The following is a 16,184-nucleotide window of genomic DNA, read 5'->3' on the forward strand; positions in this document are numbered from 1 at the left end:
TAAAAATTTAAACACACGCACACACGCGCACACACACATAGACAGTCACACACACACACACACTCACATAAAAACACACCACACCACACAACACACATAAACACAGTGTCCGCACTTGTAAATGCTGAACAGAGGAACCTCCTGAACAATGGGAAGTCCAAAATTGGGGGGTCTTACAATAGGTATTTCATTATTCCATGTAAGGGCCTGGCTAGATCTGAGATTGTTTTCTTACTTTCTGTACTTTCTTTTATATTTTTGTTAATTCACATTATGATATGATTCGGTTACTCCAGTAATTGTCTACTAGGAAGACGGTCCAATTAGTCTCTTTACCCAAATTAAACAGTTTTATACATTGTCCAACAGGCATAGTAAACGAAACTATGATAATTATGTACTAATAAAGTTAAACAGTGGCAACTGAACATTTTATATGAAACACCGGAAAAAAAACAATGCTACATATTCACTGATTTGTGTTCCTAACTTTGTGTTTTACTGTATTGGGGTAAAGAGACGCACTCTCGCAATTTCAACATGGACGAACTGGGGCTTGGAACACCGACTGACAGCAAGGTTAACGAGAGTTTAATATGTTGAATAGTGTGTTCATTTGCCGAGGAGTGGGGTTTTTGTGCATTACTTCAATTGTGATAATCAGAAAGCAACGGAATGCGTTAGTTGGCTAAAACAGCAATTGGACGTTATCAGTATTACGGCAGCACAAATCCTCCCAAAATCGCTTTGTCACAAATGATATTCAACAGATTGACCAGCTCATGATGCAGTGATGATCAGGTTTTTAATCACTGAACTAAATAGTTCCACAATACGTCCCAGACGAGGAGTAGAGATGAACAAATTCAGACGTCTAAATACTTTATTTTTGCTTTCACTGATTATTTCCGTTATGACATGTTTGTCTATCAGTATCAGTAGGTCAGTCAATGAAAGTTGTAACTCCCTATAGGAGCTAAGATTTCCCCATACAATGCCATAGATCTGTTCAATTTTATTGAAGCATTGTCCTGATATTTGTTTAGTAATATTACCCTGTGGAAGTGGCGTCACATGCTGAAAGAGCTAGGATCGATAGACTGTATTAGTGTATAAGATTCACTCAGTTGGACTATGAGCCTCACAGTCACACAGGCCTAAAACGGGTTATTGCCTTTATAACAATTGCTTACGATCGCAAAAATGTGTTAAACAGTACCAAATTTTTCAATTTTCAAGAGCGCACTTGTTAAACCCAGACAGTGATTGTGAGACACACACATTATCATGATTATAATTTATATGCCTCACCTGTATTGTTTTGTTGATCCGCAATTACTGTATCAGGGTTGTTCCCAAAAACAGAAGACAATAGACCTTTTCGATATCTTCGCAGCTCTCACGAGACACACTCTTTGTTATGCTTTGAACATCGCGAGAACTTTGAACCTTGGCTTGTGCAGCTCGCACGAGATCGCTGTACCGCATGCTTTGCTATGCTCTAAAGTTTGCGAGAGATTACGAGAGCTTGGAATACCGATAGGGTCTATAGGTCCCAGTTGGACCAGAATTCAAAATATGAATCGGTCAAAATGTCCTGGCGGCAAAAACTTGTTGTGACATAAGACACTGTCAAAACTATCCTACATATTCGACCGGCCTAGGGTCAGATCTAAAAATTATGCATAAATGCGTAAAATGACTGAAGACTGAGGCCTGGGAACAGTATATTATATATATCATTTTATGTTTTAACCTTATGGCAATGTCTTACCTTTTTGGATTTGATTTTTTTAAAATAATTCCACCTCTTCCCTGGATCAGCTAAATGTTAGTGTCTCTATTCTAGGAAACAAGAAATAAAAACAAACATTGCAAATTATGCAAACAGCAGTGGTTTAAATATTCATTTTTTTTCTCAAATCTGATGGAAATGGTATTCTGGTAATGTTTTGACTTTTGAAGTAACCCTACCTGTGCCTTATCTGTTTTGCAGGAGGATACGACTGGGAATGATTCCCGTCCCACCACTGCCCAACAACAGACAGGAGTAGGTGGAGATCCACTCAGTCTGGACACTGATGATCTCTACGTGAAGTTCAAGGTAAGATGATGTACAGTGTTGCTGCTCTGTATGTTGATGGTATACTATAAGTATAATCATGCCTTTAGTTAAGCACAGGGCTGTACCTTAACACTTACTACCCCACCGATGTTGCCCAAGTTTTTTTTAGCCGAGACCAGCTGTGCTGCAGCAGGTCACTCAGAATTGTAGTAACTGTGTATCAACACGATGGAATGCAGGCGTTGGATTGATGTTACAGGATACGAATACGAATACTTTATTATCTCATACAGAGAAATTTCAGTGTGGTGCACATTAAAAGACAAAACAAATAATAAGAGGATGCGACTGAAGCTAAGAGTCCGAGCGGATATATCCGTACCAGGTCAGATAGAGCCATATGAGTGGGTACGGATATATGGGTACGGATATATCCGTACCTGGGAGACAATGAGTTAACACCCGCCTGCCATGGTTGTAGGTACAAATCGTGTCGGGCGAATTCAAAATTCCTCTTTTGTATGACCAATTTCCAAAACAAGATCTAACTGCAGTAGTTGAGTCAGATGGCAGAAGGATTTGACCTGTACAAAGTTTGCTGAGTCAGAAACATGGAGAAGCTCCAGAGTTTTGTTGTTGTATTGTTCTCTTTTGAATGTAACATAAAACTATGTGATGTTCTGTGTGCAGAAACTGCAAAGACAGCTAGAATTCCTTGAGGTCCAAGAGGAGTACATCAAAGATGAACAGAAGAACCTCAAGAAGGAATACCTGCATGCTCAGGAGGAGGTGAAGCGAATTCAGAGTGTTCCCCTCGTCATTGGTCAGTTTCTGGAGGCTGTCGACCAGAACACAGGCATTGTGGGATCAACTACAGGTACAGGAATACAACTACTGAACTAGAGAAAAGCATTGATTACTTATTAGTTTGCATGCAGTAGAATTAGTGTGGCATGTGTATAATTTATCAACTGACTCTTGTTGCAGTTTTGTCTATGTACAGCATACGTATATTTTCACATGAGATAAAATTAAATGGTGGCATAATGATCATGCTAAATCAAGGAGTGTTTGAATATCATTCCTAATAATGACTGCATGGTTATGGCGGGTAAACTTAAACAAATCCTATTTCAACCATGTTTGGGGGGTATGTTCAGTATTAAAAACAGAGGTTCTACTGTATTTTAAAACAGTCCTTTTGTCATTTGCCTTGACCTGTTGTTCCTTTTTTTGAAGGGTCAAACTACTATGTTCGAATCCTTTCGACCATTGATCGTGAGCTGCTGAAGCCATCTGCCAGCGTTGCTCTTCACAAGCACAGCAATGCCCTGGTGGATGTGCTGCCTCCCGAGGCTGATAGCAGCATCACCATGCTTCAAGCAGGTAGGTTGGTTTTAATGTAAAAATCTTTAAAAAAAAAAAAAATGAGGCAGAGCGCTGTATAGAGATCTGATAAAGAAAGGGAAGTAATGGCTCTAAATGCATCTATTACACATGTCGTCTGCATTTAGAATGGTTGTAAGGCAAAAAAAAAAAAAAGGTCTGTTTACGGTAACATAGGCCCAAAAAATAGGGTCGGTAGGTCGGGTTTTTTTTTTTTTTTTTTTTTCCCCAAAACCATATTTTTACGTTATTTTACAAAAAAAACCAAAAGTTTTTTTGTTTTTTTCTTTTCCCCAAATGCCCCCAAAAAGTCTAGGGTCGCGCGAAAAAAATAGGGTCGGTCGGGTTACCGTAAACAGACTATTTTTTTGGGGGGGCCTAAGGTAACTGGCTGTTAATGAATAAGTATGTGTGATTTCTAATGAGTTATTTGGCTTGTTTGATTTTACAGATATAATACAGTAGGGAAGTTCATGCATGTTCTGCCTCTTTGATGAAAAAGGTGGCATTTTTACTGAGTTTTTGAGTTTTTTTGCAAGGAGAATGTGTTTGTGTTTAAAAAAAAAAGATACTTTCGATGCATTCTATGTTACAATTTAATGTCAGTGGCTTAATAATGCACTGCAAAGATATGGAGTGAGTCTGTGGATAGGGATTAAGTTTGTAATAATACTAATATGCTGCATTGCTTCACAACGACACCTATAGCTTCTTTGCTAGATCCCGTTTCCAGCAAGGGCTGAGTAGCATTAGTAGCATCTCATACCCAACCTATAGTTTAGTGAATACAACAATCTCTTTCAAGTAAATATGCTCTCATTCCAGATGAAAAGCCGGACATAGCATACGCGGACATTGGAGGCATGGACATCCAGAAACAGGAGGTGAGGGAGGCAGTGGAGCTCCCCTTGACCCACTTTGAACTGTACAAACAGATCGGTATCGACCCTCCACGTGGGGTTCTCATGTTCGGCCCTCCTGGCTGTGGAAAGACCATGTTGGCAAAAGCCGTCGCACATCATACCACAGGTCAGTGTCTTAAAAAATGTTTAGTACAGTTGAACCTGTCTATAATGTCGCCCCCCACCCCGAAGGTACCGACAAAAAACTGTCGTTATTGATAGGGGGTTGCTTTCGAAAGGTTAATTATACCGGAGAAAACATGTCAGGATTTGTTGGGGTGGTCATTGTGGGCAGGTTGGACTGTACCTGCAGTGTGAGGCCCCTTTGATAAGAGAATACCTTGAAATAAATGCCACATTTTTTTGTCCCTTTGATTATTATCTTTATTCAAATATCTGTGTCTGTCAAGACAGCTAGGCCACTTGCGATGAAGACTGATCCTGAGGGTATCCTTTTATTGCAGGGACCACCAGATTAAAATCACCAGAAAATGACAGATTATTATATTAGGATCCAACAGCTTGCAATAACCACGATATTAGTACTTTATCTTTTTTTTAGCCGGTGTGCATTTTTTCCCAGTAGATGAAATTAAAATCAATTGAAAAGAGTGAGATTCCCCAATGAGATTAACAATTGTGTTTACATGTCTTTTTTGTTATTTGTTTCAGCTGCTTTCATCAGGGTTGTTGGATCTGAGTTTGTACAAAAATACCTGGGAGAGGGTCCACGTATGGTGCGCGATGTGTTCCGTCTAGCCAAGGAAAATGCACCAGCCATCATTTTCATTGATGAAATTGATGCCATTGCTACCAAACGTTTTGATGCACAGACTGGGGGTAAGTACATCCTCTGCAATGACAGATTTTCCTGCATAGGAAATAAAATTACAACTCTGTTGACTTAGGTAATCAGTAGGGTGAGTCGAGAGAAACATCTGTGCACAGATTCATGTAAAACTAATCAGGTTGAGCTGTAGAATTCTTGCGCATTGGGATAATTCTGTTATATCTTAGCAACTGAATGATGGAGGAGAGAAACAACCGATCCCAAACCCATCAGTGTGTGTCTCCTGATCCTCCTAAACTCTGCTTTTCTTTTGTTTTCAGCTGATCGTGAAGTTCAACGTATCCTCTTGGAACTGTTGAATCAGATGGATGGCTTTGACCAGACTGTTAACGTCAAGGTAACAAACACTTCGTCACACTTCTTTTCCTTGCGAATGAATGTCTTATGTGAATGCTTTAGGTTTAAAGACGATAAGAATGTTTTGTTCAACACAATTAATGCTTAGCTGACAGGTATTCTCTAAGGCAAAAAAAAAAGAAGTTGTGTTTCTGGTAACATGGCTACAAAAAATAGGGTAGGTAGGTAGGGATTTTTTTGTTTTTTTGTCAGAAAATAACTATACAGTGACGCAAAGAGACTGGACTTACTATACAAAGAGAAAGACAACACATTACAAAACAAATGAGACAAAAGGGATGCGGGGTTATCCCCCTTGCGTCGTCTGCCATCTGTTACTTTCGTTTTGACGCTTTTTTTTTTGCCTTTTTTTTTTACAAATGCAATAAAAAAAAGTCTAGGGTCGGCAGGAAAAAACTAGGTAGGGTCGGGTGACCAGAAACATACAACTTTTTTTTGTTGGCCTAAGCAAGTTTTCTTAAATTATTTTTATTGTTATTATTTTGACATTTTTGTGTGTGTGTGTGGATTTCCCAAGGTTTTTTCAGCTCTTCTGTTCCGGCAAACCCTTTACTGTTTTCTTTTACACGTCATTGCTAAGATTGCCTGCATAGAACTCTGCTTATTGTTCTATTTATTACTGTGTCTGTCAGGTCATCATGGCCACTAACAGGGCGGACACCCTTGACCCCGCCCTCCTGCGTCCCGGCCGTCTGGACAGGAAGATCGAGTTCCCCCTCCCGGACCGCCGTCAGAAGCGTCTCATCTTCTCCACCATAACGGGCAAGATGAACATCAGTGAGGAAGTTGATCTGGAGGACTACGTTGCTCGCCCCGACAAAATCTCTGGCGCTGACATCAACGCTATCTGCCAGGAGGTGGGTTGAATGGGATGTCGGGCATACGATTGTTTTTTTAAATTTTGATTTCCAGCTGAAAGATTGTTGATATTCAAAATCAGCAGTTAAGAATGGGTATAAATTACAATTTAGTTCACTTTATTCTCTCGTAATTTCAGGAAAAACAGATTTCAGAACCCCATGCCTGGGTGTAAAGAGAGGGAACAAGATGAAGAGAGAGAGAGGGGGAGGGGGTGTGGGTGGTGGAGTGGAGCTACAGCATATTCTAAAGACTGCCAAACACTGAGTGTAAACTGGTGGCAAGAGGTGAAGAAATGCTAAAAGATGAGAGAGGGTGGGGTTGGTGGGAACTGATTTTGCACAGAATAATAAAGTTGGCATGAGGTTAAATGTGGTGTGTTTTGTGGGCTTCCTTTTGAATTTACGGTTGTAGATGTTGAAAGGAAAGAAAGGCCCATTGATGCATGTAAGTTGTGGCAGTATATTTAATTGATCAGATTATTGAAGTGAACGAAGTAAGTAGTTTGCAGTTGTGTCCATTGTGCTGCTGTATCATTGTTTAACTATGGACTCCAGTACCCGGAAAGTTGAAGTGAACCTACTGAATAATGTACTTGTACTGTTTGGTATGCTGCTGTTTATCCTAGTTTATAGATATGGACCTCAGTCTTAATCAGTGTACTGTTTCAGATCTTTCATGTATCGGAAATTCGAAGTGAACCTACTTAGAAGCTTATTGCTGAATCTGATTTGTCACAGTTCAGATATGGACCTCAATTCTCATTAGTGTTGTGTTTGTGATCTTTCAGGCTGGCATGCAGGCGGTGAGAGAGAATCGCTACGTTGTACTGGCCAAGGACTTTGAAAAGGGTTACAAGAACAACACCAAGAAGGATGAAACCGAGCACGAGTTCTACAAATGAATACCATCATCATGATCTGTTGTGGAGAGACGTTTCTAGCAGAATTTTTTTTTTTTTTTTTTTACAAAATAGGAGAGAAGAGAGTGGATGCTTGTATGTGTGTGAGCAATATTAGTTCCAAGAACTGTTAAGTACGAATTGATATATTGTTTTGTCATTAAAAACGTTTTTGTCTGATCTGAAGTATTCTGTGAAGATCTCTTTTTATTTCTTTTCTTCTTTCGTTTTTTTAAACTGAAGATATTTTGCGGGTGTGATTGCGTGTGTTTGGGTGCACGTGTGTGTGTTTGTGTTCGTATGTGTGGGTGTGGGTGTGTGCGTGCGCACACATGTAGGAAGTAATTGTAGAAGATAATGTCAAGGGGCTAGTTTGATGGAAAATCATATGTCGGGGCTTGAAGAAATGTTTATCCCTCACAAATGTTTTTGAATAGGAAATAATGAACAACTGCATGATGACTGTTTTAAATGTGAGGCATGCATGACAAAATAAATAATACATTTTTAAATTTCTTTATTTAAGATAATGTTGCAGTTTAATATTTCTTAAAAACCTAAGAACCAACTAGCCATGTCAAACAAACAAAATAATGCAAGCTTACACACATTTCTCAGAAACAATTACCTTGTGATGCATATATTGCTCAGCTGGAAAAAAGTTTAGTGCTCAATTCATCAGGAAATGTTTGTAATACAATTTCTTCATTTACTACATGCATGATTAAACAAGCATTATACATATATACAAAGGTGTTCATAAAAAATACTTGGTTCAACCATTTGTGCATGCAGTGAAAGAGAAAAAAATTGTTTTCAGAAGCCAGGTGAAGCTTATCACATTCACCAAGGTGAATAAAAAGCATGTTGGTATAAGTCTAAGAATATCGTACAAAACGAGACTGCAGTCCTGACCTGTGAAAAAAATGATTTACATTTTTTTTTTCTCCAGCTGACATCCTATGAGGGAACAGTTTACAAAGAATGTGTCCTTCTGATTACTGTTCATGTATTCTCTTGGCATAAGCAGAAATATAAGCATAAAAAGGCCTTAACAGCCCTAGCATGCTGATATATCCCAACAGGCAACATTACCACCAAGACCGTTGAGTGTGCCATTCAAAGGACTTGGGATTCTCTTCTAAGAAACACTGGTCTCTCAGCTCATTGGTGAACAATTCCAGGCATGGCCAAATCTAACAAATTTAACTCGCCAGCCAGGCAAGTAACTTCAAGAAAGTCACTAGCCCGCCAGAAATGTCGCAAGCCCAGTTCATCTCTCACAAATAACACAGCGTTAGTATGAGTGACTTGTCAGATTTATATTTGTACACACAAACTAGTACTCGTAGTACAACCTAAATTTGCTTTGTATTTAACCAGAATTTTCACTGGCCAGCTGGACGGTATTTTGCTTGCCCGGCAAATTTTTTACTCGCCACTGTCAACTGGGCGGTTGATTTAGCCATCCCTGAATTCTCATTTCCTCTATGTCATACAGGCTCTTCAACATTCAAAAAGCTGCAACTCACAGACGGCACGTGTTGACGGAAAGAATGGAGGGGCTTGCTTGCTTCTGTTTCTTTATTATATACTTGTGCTTTCGGTGATTTACTGTCCATCACTTAATATGACTAGGTAGAGAGCAGGTGAAGATTACCAATCACAAAGCAAAACAATGTGTTTTATTCCCAAGAAATAACAAGCTACATTGCGTCGAAAACCCTGAACAAAAAAGCAAGCAGTTTTGTACAGCTGTCAGCTTAATACTGTATGATCCAGTTTGGTATAATGAACTCTACAAATTGGAAGGTAATAAATCATTATCACAGATATGGCGGCAAAACTTCAATCAACGGAAGCGATGATGGGAGAAAGAAGGCGTGAGTCAAACTCGGACACAGAAAGGCTTTGGAACAGAACCATGCTGGAATGTTCTGCTTGGAAGTACCTCGTTTCAGCCTCAGCGCTGGTAAGTAGCACCTCTACAGAGTCCCCGACCATACCCGCGATAAACTTCGCCTGGAATTCCCTGCGAGGATACACCATACTGTTGTAGACTTTGTACTCGGCGAACACCTGGTCCGGAGACGGCAGCTTCAACATCACTTCACGGCGAATGTCAGTCAGTCGCCCACACTGTGACTGGAGGGGAGTGGCCAACATCTCCAGAGAAGCAGTGAGGCGATGGTTGAGAACGATGTGACAGAGTCTTTCAAGAGTGCGAGTGTCGATGGCGGGAGTGACAATGAAGACTTTTACGTCTGGATTAGAGAACCAGCGGTTGAGGAGACTGGTCCAAACTGCATAGAGCGTTGCGCCATCGGCCATCACTCCCTGCTTCAGCGTCTCCAGATGTGCGTTGAGGGCCGGGGATGACAGCTGGGAGAAATGAGAGAAAGAGGATGTATGTAAGGTTTGCATTCTTTTGGGGTATGACGTTGCCTAGATACTATTAATTTGTGCCCACCCCCCCCCCCCCCCCCCCCCTGATAAAAAAGCAAGGACGCTGAAGCGTGATTTAACCATTCAGTCATTCAAAAGCACTGAAATACGTCTGCTTCTTTCTCACCTTCCAAAACACACACACACACACACACACACACACACACACACCATACACACAAGAAAAACAGTAACAGAAAATGCAATGGCCACACCAGCATATGCTTTTGCAGGGCTAAGGCACATAGTCACCTACACACTACACATATACATCCCTGTAAACACTTGCCCTTATCCCTCACCTTCTCCCCACAAACACAATCTGAAATAGGTGCTCCTGTTTTTTCACACTTTCATTACCTATCTTACCAGATTATCAATGTGGTATTCCGCTGCAGGCTTCTCTCCGAGCATGGGATTGACAGGTATTATTTCCTTCTCGCCCTCTTCACGCGCCTCTTCCTCCTTCTGCTTGATGATTTGTCTGGCGTCAAGAACATTCATGTCCTCGTCTATGACAACATCTGGCCAGTCCTCAATATCTGTTGGCAGAGGTGCATACATCATGTAGATTTTGTAGCATTCTTGGAGCAGAAAGGAACCTTTCATTATTGTATCAAGAAATATTGGGAAAAGGCTGAAGAAGAGGAGTGATAAGAAGGAGAAAGGGGGGGCCCCGGGAGGGGGGGGGGGGTGGGGTGGTTGAGGTTGTGGCGACGATGAAGAAAAAAAGGAGCAGAATAAAACAAGGAAGGATAAGAAGGGGGGGGGGGGGGGGGTGGGTTGGTAGTGAGAAACAAGAGAAGGGATAAAAGCGCTTTGAACTTCGGATAAGGCGCTATATAAATAAAGAGAATTATTATTATTATTATAGACACAGGTAATCAAACAGACAGGCAGGCAGACAGAGGCAGTCACACAGAAAGAGATAAATCAACATGGGTAAACATAAGAAATCAACAAAGTTGATCAAAAGGACAAGAGAAATGCTGTCCTACATCTTCTCAGCATCTGCTTCTTGACAGTCTTCATGAGACGCTTTTGCTCGGCATCAAATGGTTCCTTAAGCTCCTGTGGGCCAGCCAGCGGCTCTGTGTATGCGTTTATCAGCTTTTGAAACCTTGTCACAAACCAGTCCAGGGCCACCGCACCACTGATGGTCAGCTTGCCTGTTTCCTGCACACAAGCGCATGAAAGAAAATTACAGTTGCTATGGGTGTTACTGCTCATACATGTATTCATATACTGCAAAACACTCATACATGCACGAAAGCAAGCACAAACACATACACACAATGACATGTGCGTGCACTGCACACGCACACACACACACACACACACATTCTCCCATACCGCGCACACACAGTATAGTTCTTTATCCCTCCCTGTCTGTCCTGTCAATCTCCCTGTCACCCACCCCACCCAACCACCCCTCTCCGGACTCTCTCTTTCTTTCAAAATTCAACGTACCAAACAGACATTGATGCAGATAGTGTCCACACGAAGGGAGACCACATATTTGCCAGCAGCCTTGTACAGTTGGCGGTATGGGTAATGCTTCACAGGATAGTTGTTTTGGTGTTGAAGCACATTACACCAGAAAATCCCAAGTATTGTGGAGCCATGGCGACTGACAGTTTCTATGGCAACTTGACCTTCAGTTCCAAGGCCAAGGCGTACTCTCTCTCCACAACGATCGAACACAAACTGCTGGATTTCCTTCTCAATCAATGGATTGTCAACTGTGGCCATTGTGCCTGAAACGCAAAATAAGCCTTTGAGGTTTTTTTTCTTCACCCAAATGTGTGATGCACTCAAATCTGGTTTATTTTCATCCAAATAAGTGATACGCTAGAATCTGATCTCCATATGGGCTGACAAAATCTGGTTATTCTAGACAAGTGGTTGATGTGGAAAAGATAATTAGACTTAAAAAAATAAAAATAAAAATAAATATCCTTGCTGGGGATCTTTTCCAGCGGCCCTTAATGAGAAGTGGTCATTAGGGAAAGTTTGACTGCATGCACCATACTTCAAAATGTTTATGTGTTTACCATGATGTTAACATATTGCATTTGTAGTACATGTACTGATCGAGTTTCAGCTTTTATACAGCTTAATAAAAAAATAAAGCATATGTGTACAAATGTAGAATTTGTGTGTTTGTGTTTGTTTGTTTTTACATTTAGTCAAGTTTTGACTAAATGTTTTAACATAGAGGGGGAATCGAGACGAGGGTCATGGTGATGTGTGTGTGTGTGTGTGTGTGTGTATGTGTGTGTGTGTGTGTGTGTGTGTGTGTGTGTGTGTGTGTGTGTCTGTGTGTGTGTGTGTAGAGCGATTCAGACTAAACTACTGGACCGATCTTTATGACATTTTACATAAGAGTTCCTGGGAATTATATCCCCGGATGTTTTTTTCTTTTTTTCGATAAATGTATTTCATGACGTCATATCCGGCTTTTTGTAAAAGTTGAGGCGGCACTGTCACACCCTCATTTTTCAATCAAATTGATTGAAATTTTGGCCAAGCAATCTTCGACGAAGGCCGGACTTCGGTATTACATTTCAGCTTCGTGACTTAAAAATTAATTAATTACTTTGGTCATTAAAAATCTGAAAATTGTAAAAAAAACAACAAAAAAAAACGATCCAAATTTACGTTCATCTTATTCTTCATCATTTTCTGATTCCAAAAACATATAAATATGTTATATTTGGATTAAAAACAAGCTCTGAAAATTAAAAATATAAAAATATGATCAAAATTAAATTTTCGAAATCAATTTAAAAACACTTTCATCTTATTCCTTGTCGGTTCCTGATTCCAAAAACATATAGATATGATATGTTTGGATTAAAAACACGCTCAGAAAGTTAAAACGAAGAGAGGTACAGAAAAGCGTGCTATCCTTCTCAGCGCAACTACTACCCCGCTCTTCTTGTCAATTTCACTGCCTTTGCCACAAGCGGTGGACTGACGATGCTACGAGTATACGGTCTTGCTGAAAAATTGCAGTGCGTTCAGTTTCATTCTGTGAGTTCGACAGCTTGACTAAATGTTGTAATTTCGCCTTACGCGACTTGTTGTATTTGTGATTGTGTGCATGCACGTACACATGTGTGTGTGTGTGTGTGTGTGTGTGTGTGTGTGTGTGTGTGTGTGTGTGTGTGTGTGTTCATAGGACAGGAACAGCTAGTGAGCAAGTACTCTTTCTGTGTGACTGCCTCTGTCTGCCTGCCTGTCTGTTTGACTACCAGCTGTGTCTATCGGCCTTCTCTTGTTTCTCACCACCACCCCCCCCCACTACCCCTTCTTATCCTTCCTTGTTTTATTCTGCTCCTTTTTAACGGAACAAAAGCAGGACCCCTATTTTTACCCTCAAACAAAAGACAAACAACAACAACAACCGTTGAACAACAACAACAACAACAACAACGACGCAAAAACTAACACAAAATACCACTACCACCACAAACACCACATCATACAAAAAACAAACAAACACCATACCAGCTCACCAAGCAAGCAACTCCAACCACAGGCGGAAGGTATCGTCCACTGGACTACTACTATCACAGAAAGACTTTCTGTGATAGTATACTATAGTAGTCCAGTCAGTGGACGATACCTTCCGCCTGTGCTCCAACCCAAACCAAAGAAAGAAAGAAACCGCACTGTGGAGAAACAATAAGCATTATTTTCATTGGCGTCATAAACTTTGAGCAGACTGAATTAAATCCGAACGATAGAACCGTTGCTAAGGGGAAAAAATGCACGAACATGCCGGCTAAATACAACATACTGGAGCCAATGAACGTTGAAGGATTTTATTTCCACTTACCGTAAGTCAATTTACTTTGACTCAGCCCTAAAATCGTTACTCTAATTTGACCACGTGGACCAAGAACAAAGCGTCATAATCCTCTTATCAGACAAGTTCAGCAGTTCGGTCGATGTCGTTACGGAAGCCAGGTGAGCGAACATATCTCCGGCAAGAGAGAGCGGCGCAATTGAACGTTTTTGTCATCGATTATCTCCCGTTGACCAAGAAAGCGGCCCTCGCAAACGCTCGCTGGCGCAACATCAACATGAACTACATCATATAAGAATAGCATAACCAGCAGGGTAAAATAAATCGACAACATCATCAAAACTACTGCATACAATCACATGGAAAGAAACCCAACCAACCAAACAAACAGACAAACAATAATATTACGAACAGTGAGAAAAACAGTAACGTGCACACAAATGATCAATCTCATAACTATTCAATTCAATTCAATTCAGTTCAATACAACTTTATTATCTGACTGTGGGACAAACAAAAAGTTTTTTTGTGCTCGTATACATAATAATATCACATAAAATCACATTCTACAAAAAATATAAACACATATAAAATAAAAAGTGTACAAATCAAAACACACATAACCCAAACCACACACATTCATACCCGCACCCTCACATACATATCCACCTATAACTCTCGTTTGTCCGTTAATGATAATAATAAATACGTTATGATTAATTTCATTGCTAGTCAACTTAAAATTAGGCTCAAGATAGGATATGAAAACCAATAAAGCAATTACTGAAAGTGATCGAAATTAAGTCAGTACTTTCTGTCATTAATTTGTATAAATGTTTTTTTATTGTGTTCTTTATTTGGGGGAATTATTTTTGTTACACGGTTGCACCAGAATTCCAATCTCGAGTCCTTCATCTTCCAAGATCATCGGCTAGACCCAAAGTGCCATACACAGTAAACCAGTTATCTTTTCATAAACAGATAGACTGTGCTAATGTTCCAAAATGTAACGTTTTGTTTCGTCAATCGTACCTTTAACCAGGTCAGTGTGCACACACACACACACACACACACACACACACACACACACACACACACACACACACACACACACACACACACACACACACACACACACACACACACACACACAGACACACACACACACACACACACACACATATAAAGAAGCATTTTCTTCTGCACTGAGCTTGAAAACATTCACATATTGTTTGTTAACAAAAATTAAGAGACAGCTTCAATACTGTATGCTCATATAATTACATGTATGTATGACATGTTTTTTGTGGGTTTAAAAAACACATTTTTACAAGAGTTTTTGCAAAGTGTTTTTTCTGATTTGTTGACATTAATGCTGCATTCCTTTTTTATGCTTTTCAAAAAAATCTGTTTATTGTGCTTTAGACTTGCAGAAGGCTGAAGAAAATATAGCCTACTGTCTTCTGCTGCTTAGTACGTATGTGTACGGCTCCGCAGATCATGGGTAAAGTTGACACCTCCAGATTTAAATGCTTGGTTATAGCCATTCATTGAATTCATAAGAAAACAAAGCTTACTACACTGCTAAGCGTGGAATAAAAATAAAGAAATGAAAAGAACCAACATTTTTTGTATTTGTGTTTTTTTTACACGTTTCATTTACAAAAACACGGCCGGAAAATGGCAACCAATAGGCCTATATAGCACACGAAATACGTAAGCTAGCTAAACAAAACAACATATGTTCTGGGTAGATAATTGATTTGACTTTTTTCAAGTACAAATGGCAAAGTTGTACGTGCCTATTGTGATTAATTTTGGTCAATTTTTAATTGGCCCCTTCTGTTTTTGTTCAGTCGATTTTGAGGGTACCCTTATTTGAGCGGCAGTCACGTGATCCCTGTAAAAGACATCTTTAATCCGAAAGGTGATCCAGATAGTCAAATGAACGGCCTTAACTGGCATTGACAGTTTGAATGAAATGACACGGGAATTAATGCTTTAAAATTAGTGCGAAATGTGTCGCTATAATTTCAAGTAGGCGGCGGAGTTGGCTTGTAATGAAAGTTCCATGGGATGTATACTTTAGCTTCTATATATATATACGACTAGTGTCTGTCTGTCTGTCTGTCTGTGTGTGTGTGTGTGTGTGTGTGTGTGTGTGTGTGTGTGTGTGTGTGTGTGTGTGTGTGTGTGTGTGTGTGTGTGTGTGTGTGTGTGTCCGCGATGCACGGCCAAAGTTCTCGGTGGATCTTTTTTAAATTTGGAGTCCGTATTCAGCTACACCCCGGACACAACCTCATCGATGAGATATTTCAACACGTGCTCTCAGCGCGCAGCGCTGAACCGATTTTTAGGTTTTTCTCTGGATCCATTTCCAGTAACTCTTCCTTATCTTCTCCAGTGTTTTCAGCGTTTACCTCCCTTCCTTCGTGTGGCGTCAATCCATATTCCCGTTACTACGTTACTATTTTTAGAATGTCACTGCACTGTCCAGAACGCTTTCCTTGCACCCGTAAGTTGTCCTTAGTGTAAAAGTGAAAAGGTCGAATCAATTTATAGCCACGCGAAAAATACACTGTCATCTATCTCTATATATTTATAGA

The 16,184-nt window shown here is 40.2% G+C and overlaps 2 protein-coding genes across 2 annotated transcripts; one reads left to right on the forward strand and one right to left on the reverse strand.

The window, feature by feature from the left end:
* The first annotated feature begins 512 nt into the window (after positions 1 to 512).
* On the forward strand, positions 513 to 7,505 carry LOC138953058 (26S proteasome regulatory subunit 6B). Its single transcript, XM_070324832.1, has 9 exons — positions 513 to 579; positions 1,997 to 2,104; positions 2,756 to 2,942; positions 3,305 to 3,451; positions 4,277 to 4,480; positions 5,026 to 5,193; positions 5,464 to 5,540; positions 6,193 to 6,417; positions 7,209 to 7,505. The coding sequence occupies exons 1-9, from the start codon at positions 541 to 543 to the stop codon at positions 7,320 to 7,322; spliced, it is 1,269 nt and encodes a 422-aa protein (XP_070180933.1). The 5' UTR covers positions 513 to 540; the 3' UTR covers positions 7,323 to 7,505.
* A 316-nt stretch (positions 7,506 to 7,821) lies between these two features.
* On the reverse strand, positions 7,822 to 13,754 carry LOC138953060 (uncharacterized). The gene is made up of 5 exons (XM_070324833.1): positions 13,609 to 13,754; positions 11,235 to 11,521; positions 10,763 to 10,940; positions 10,134 to 10,306; positions 7,822 to 9,701 (listed from the first exon to the last, which is right to left on the reverse strand). The coding sequence occupies exons 2-5, from the start codon at positions 11,514 to 11,516 to the stop codon at positions 9,168 to 9,170; spliced, it is 1,167 nt and encodes a 388-aa protein (XP_070180934.1). The 5' UTR covers positions 11,517 to 11,521; positions 13,609 to 13,754; the 3' UTR covers positions 7,822 to 9,167.
* Positions 13,755 to 16,184: the final 2,430 nt, after the last annotated feature.

This window comes from Littorina saxatilis, linkage group LG17 (assembly GCF_037325665.1).
Source record: "Littorina saxatilis isolate snail1 linkage group LG17, US_GU_Lsax_2.0, whole genome shotgun sequence".
In the NCBI taxonomy this organism is placed as follows: domain Eukaryota; kingdom Metazoa; phylum Mollusca; class Gastropoda; order Littorinimorpha; family Littorinidae; genus Littorina; species Littorina saxatilis.

Coding starts and splice junctions, on each gene's coding strand:
- LOC138953060 (XM_070324833.1), bottom strand. CDS start 11,516: ATGGCCACAGTTGACAATCCATTGATTGAGAAGGAAATCCAGCAGTTT. Junction 10,307..10,762: donor GAAGCAGATGCTGAGAAGAT/GTAGGACAGCAT, acceptor CTCTGCCAACAG/ATATTGAGGACTGGCCAGAT. Junction 9,702..10,133: donor AATACCACATTGATAATCTG/GTAAGATAGGTA, acceptor CATTTCTCCCAG/CTGTCATCCCCGGCCCTCAA.
- LOC138953058 (XM_070324832.1), top strand. CDS start 541: ATGGACGAACTGGGGCTTGGAACACCGACTGACAGCAAG. Junction 2,105..2,755: donor ATCTCTACGTGAAGTTCAAG/GTAAGATGATGT, acceptor TTCTGTGTGCAG/AAACTGCAAAGACAGCTAGA. Junction 4,481..5,025: donor CGTCGCACATCATACCACAG/GTCAGTGTCTTA, acceptor TATTTGTTTCAG/CTGCTTTCATCAGGGTTGTT.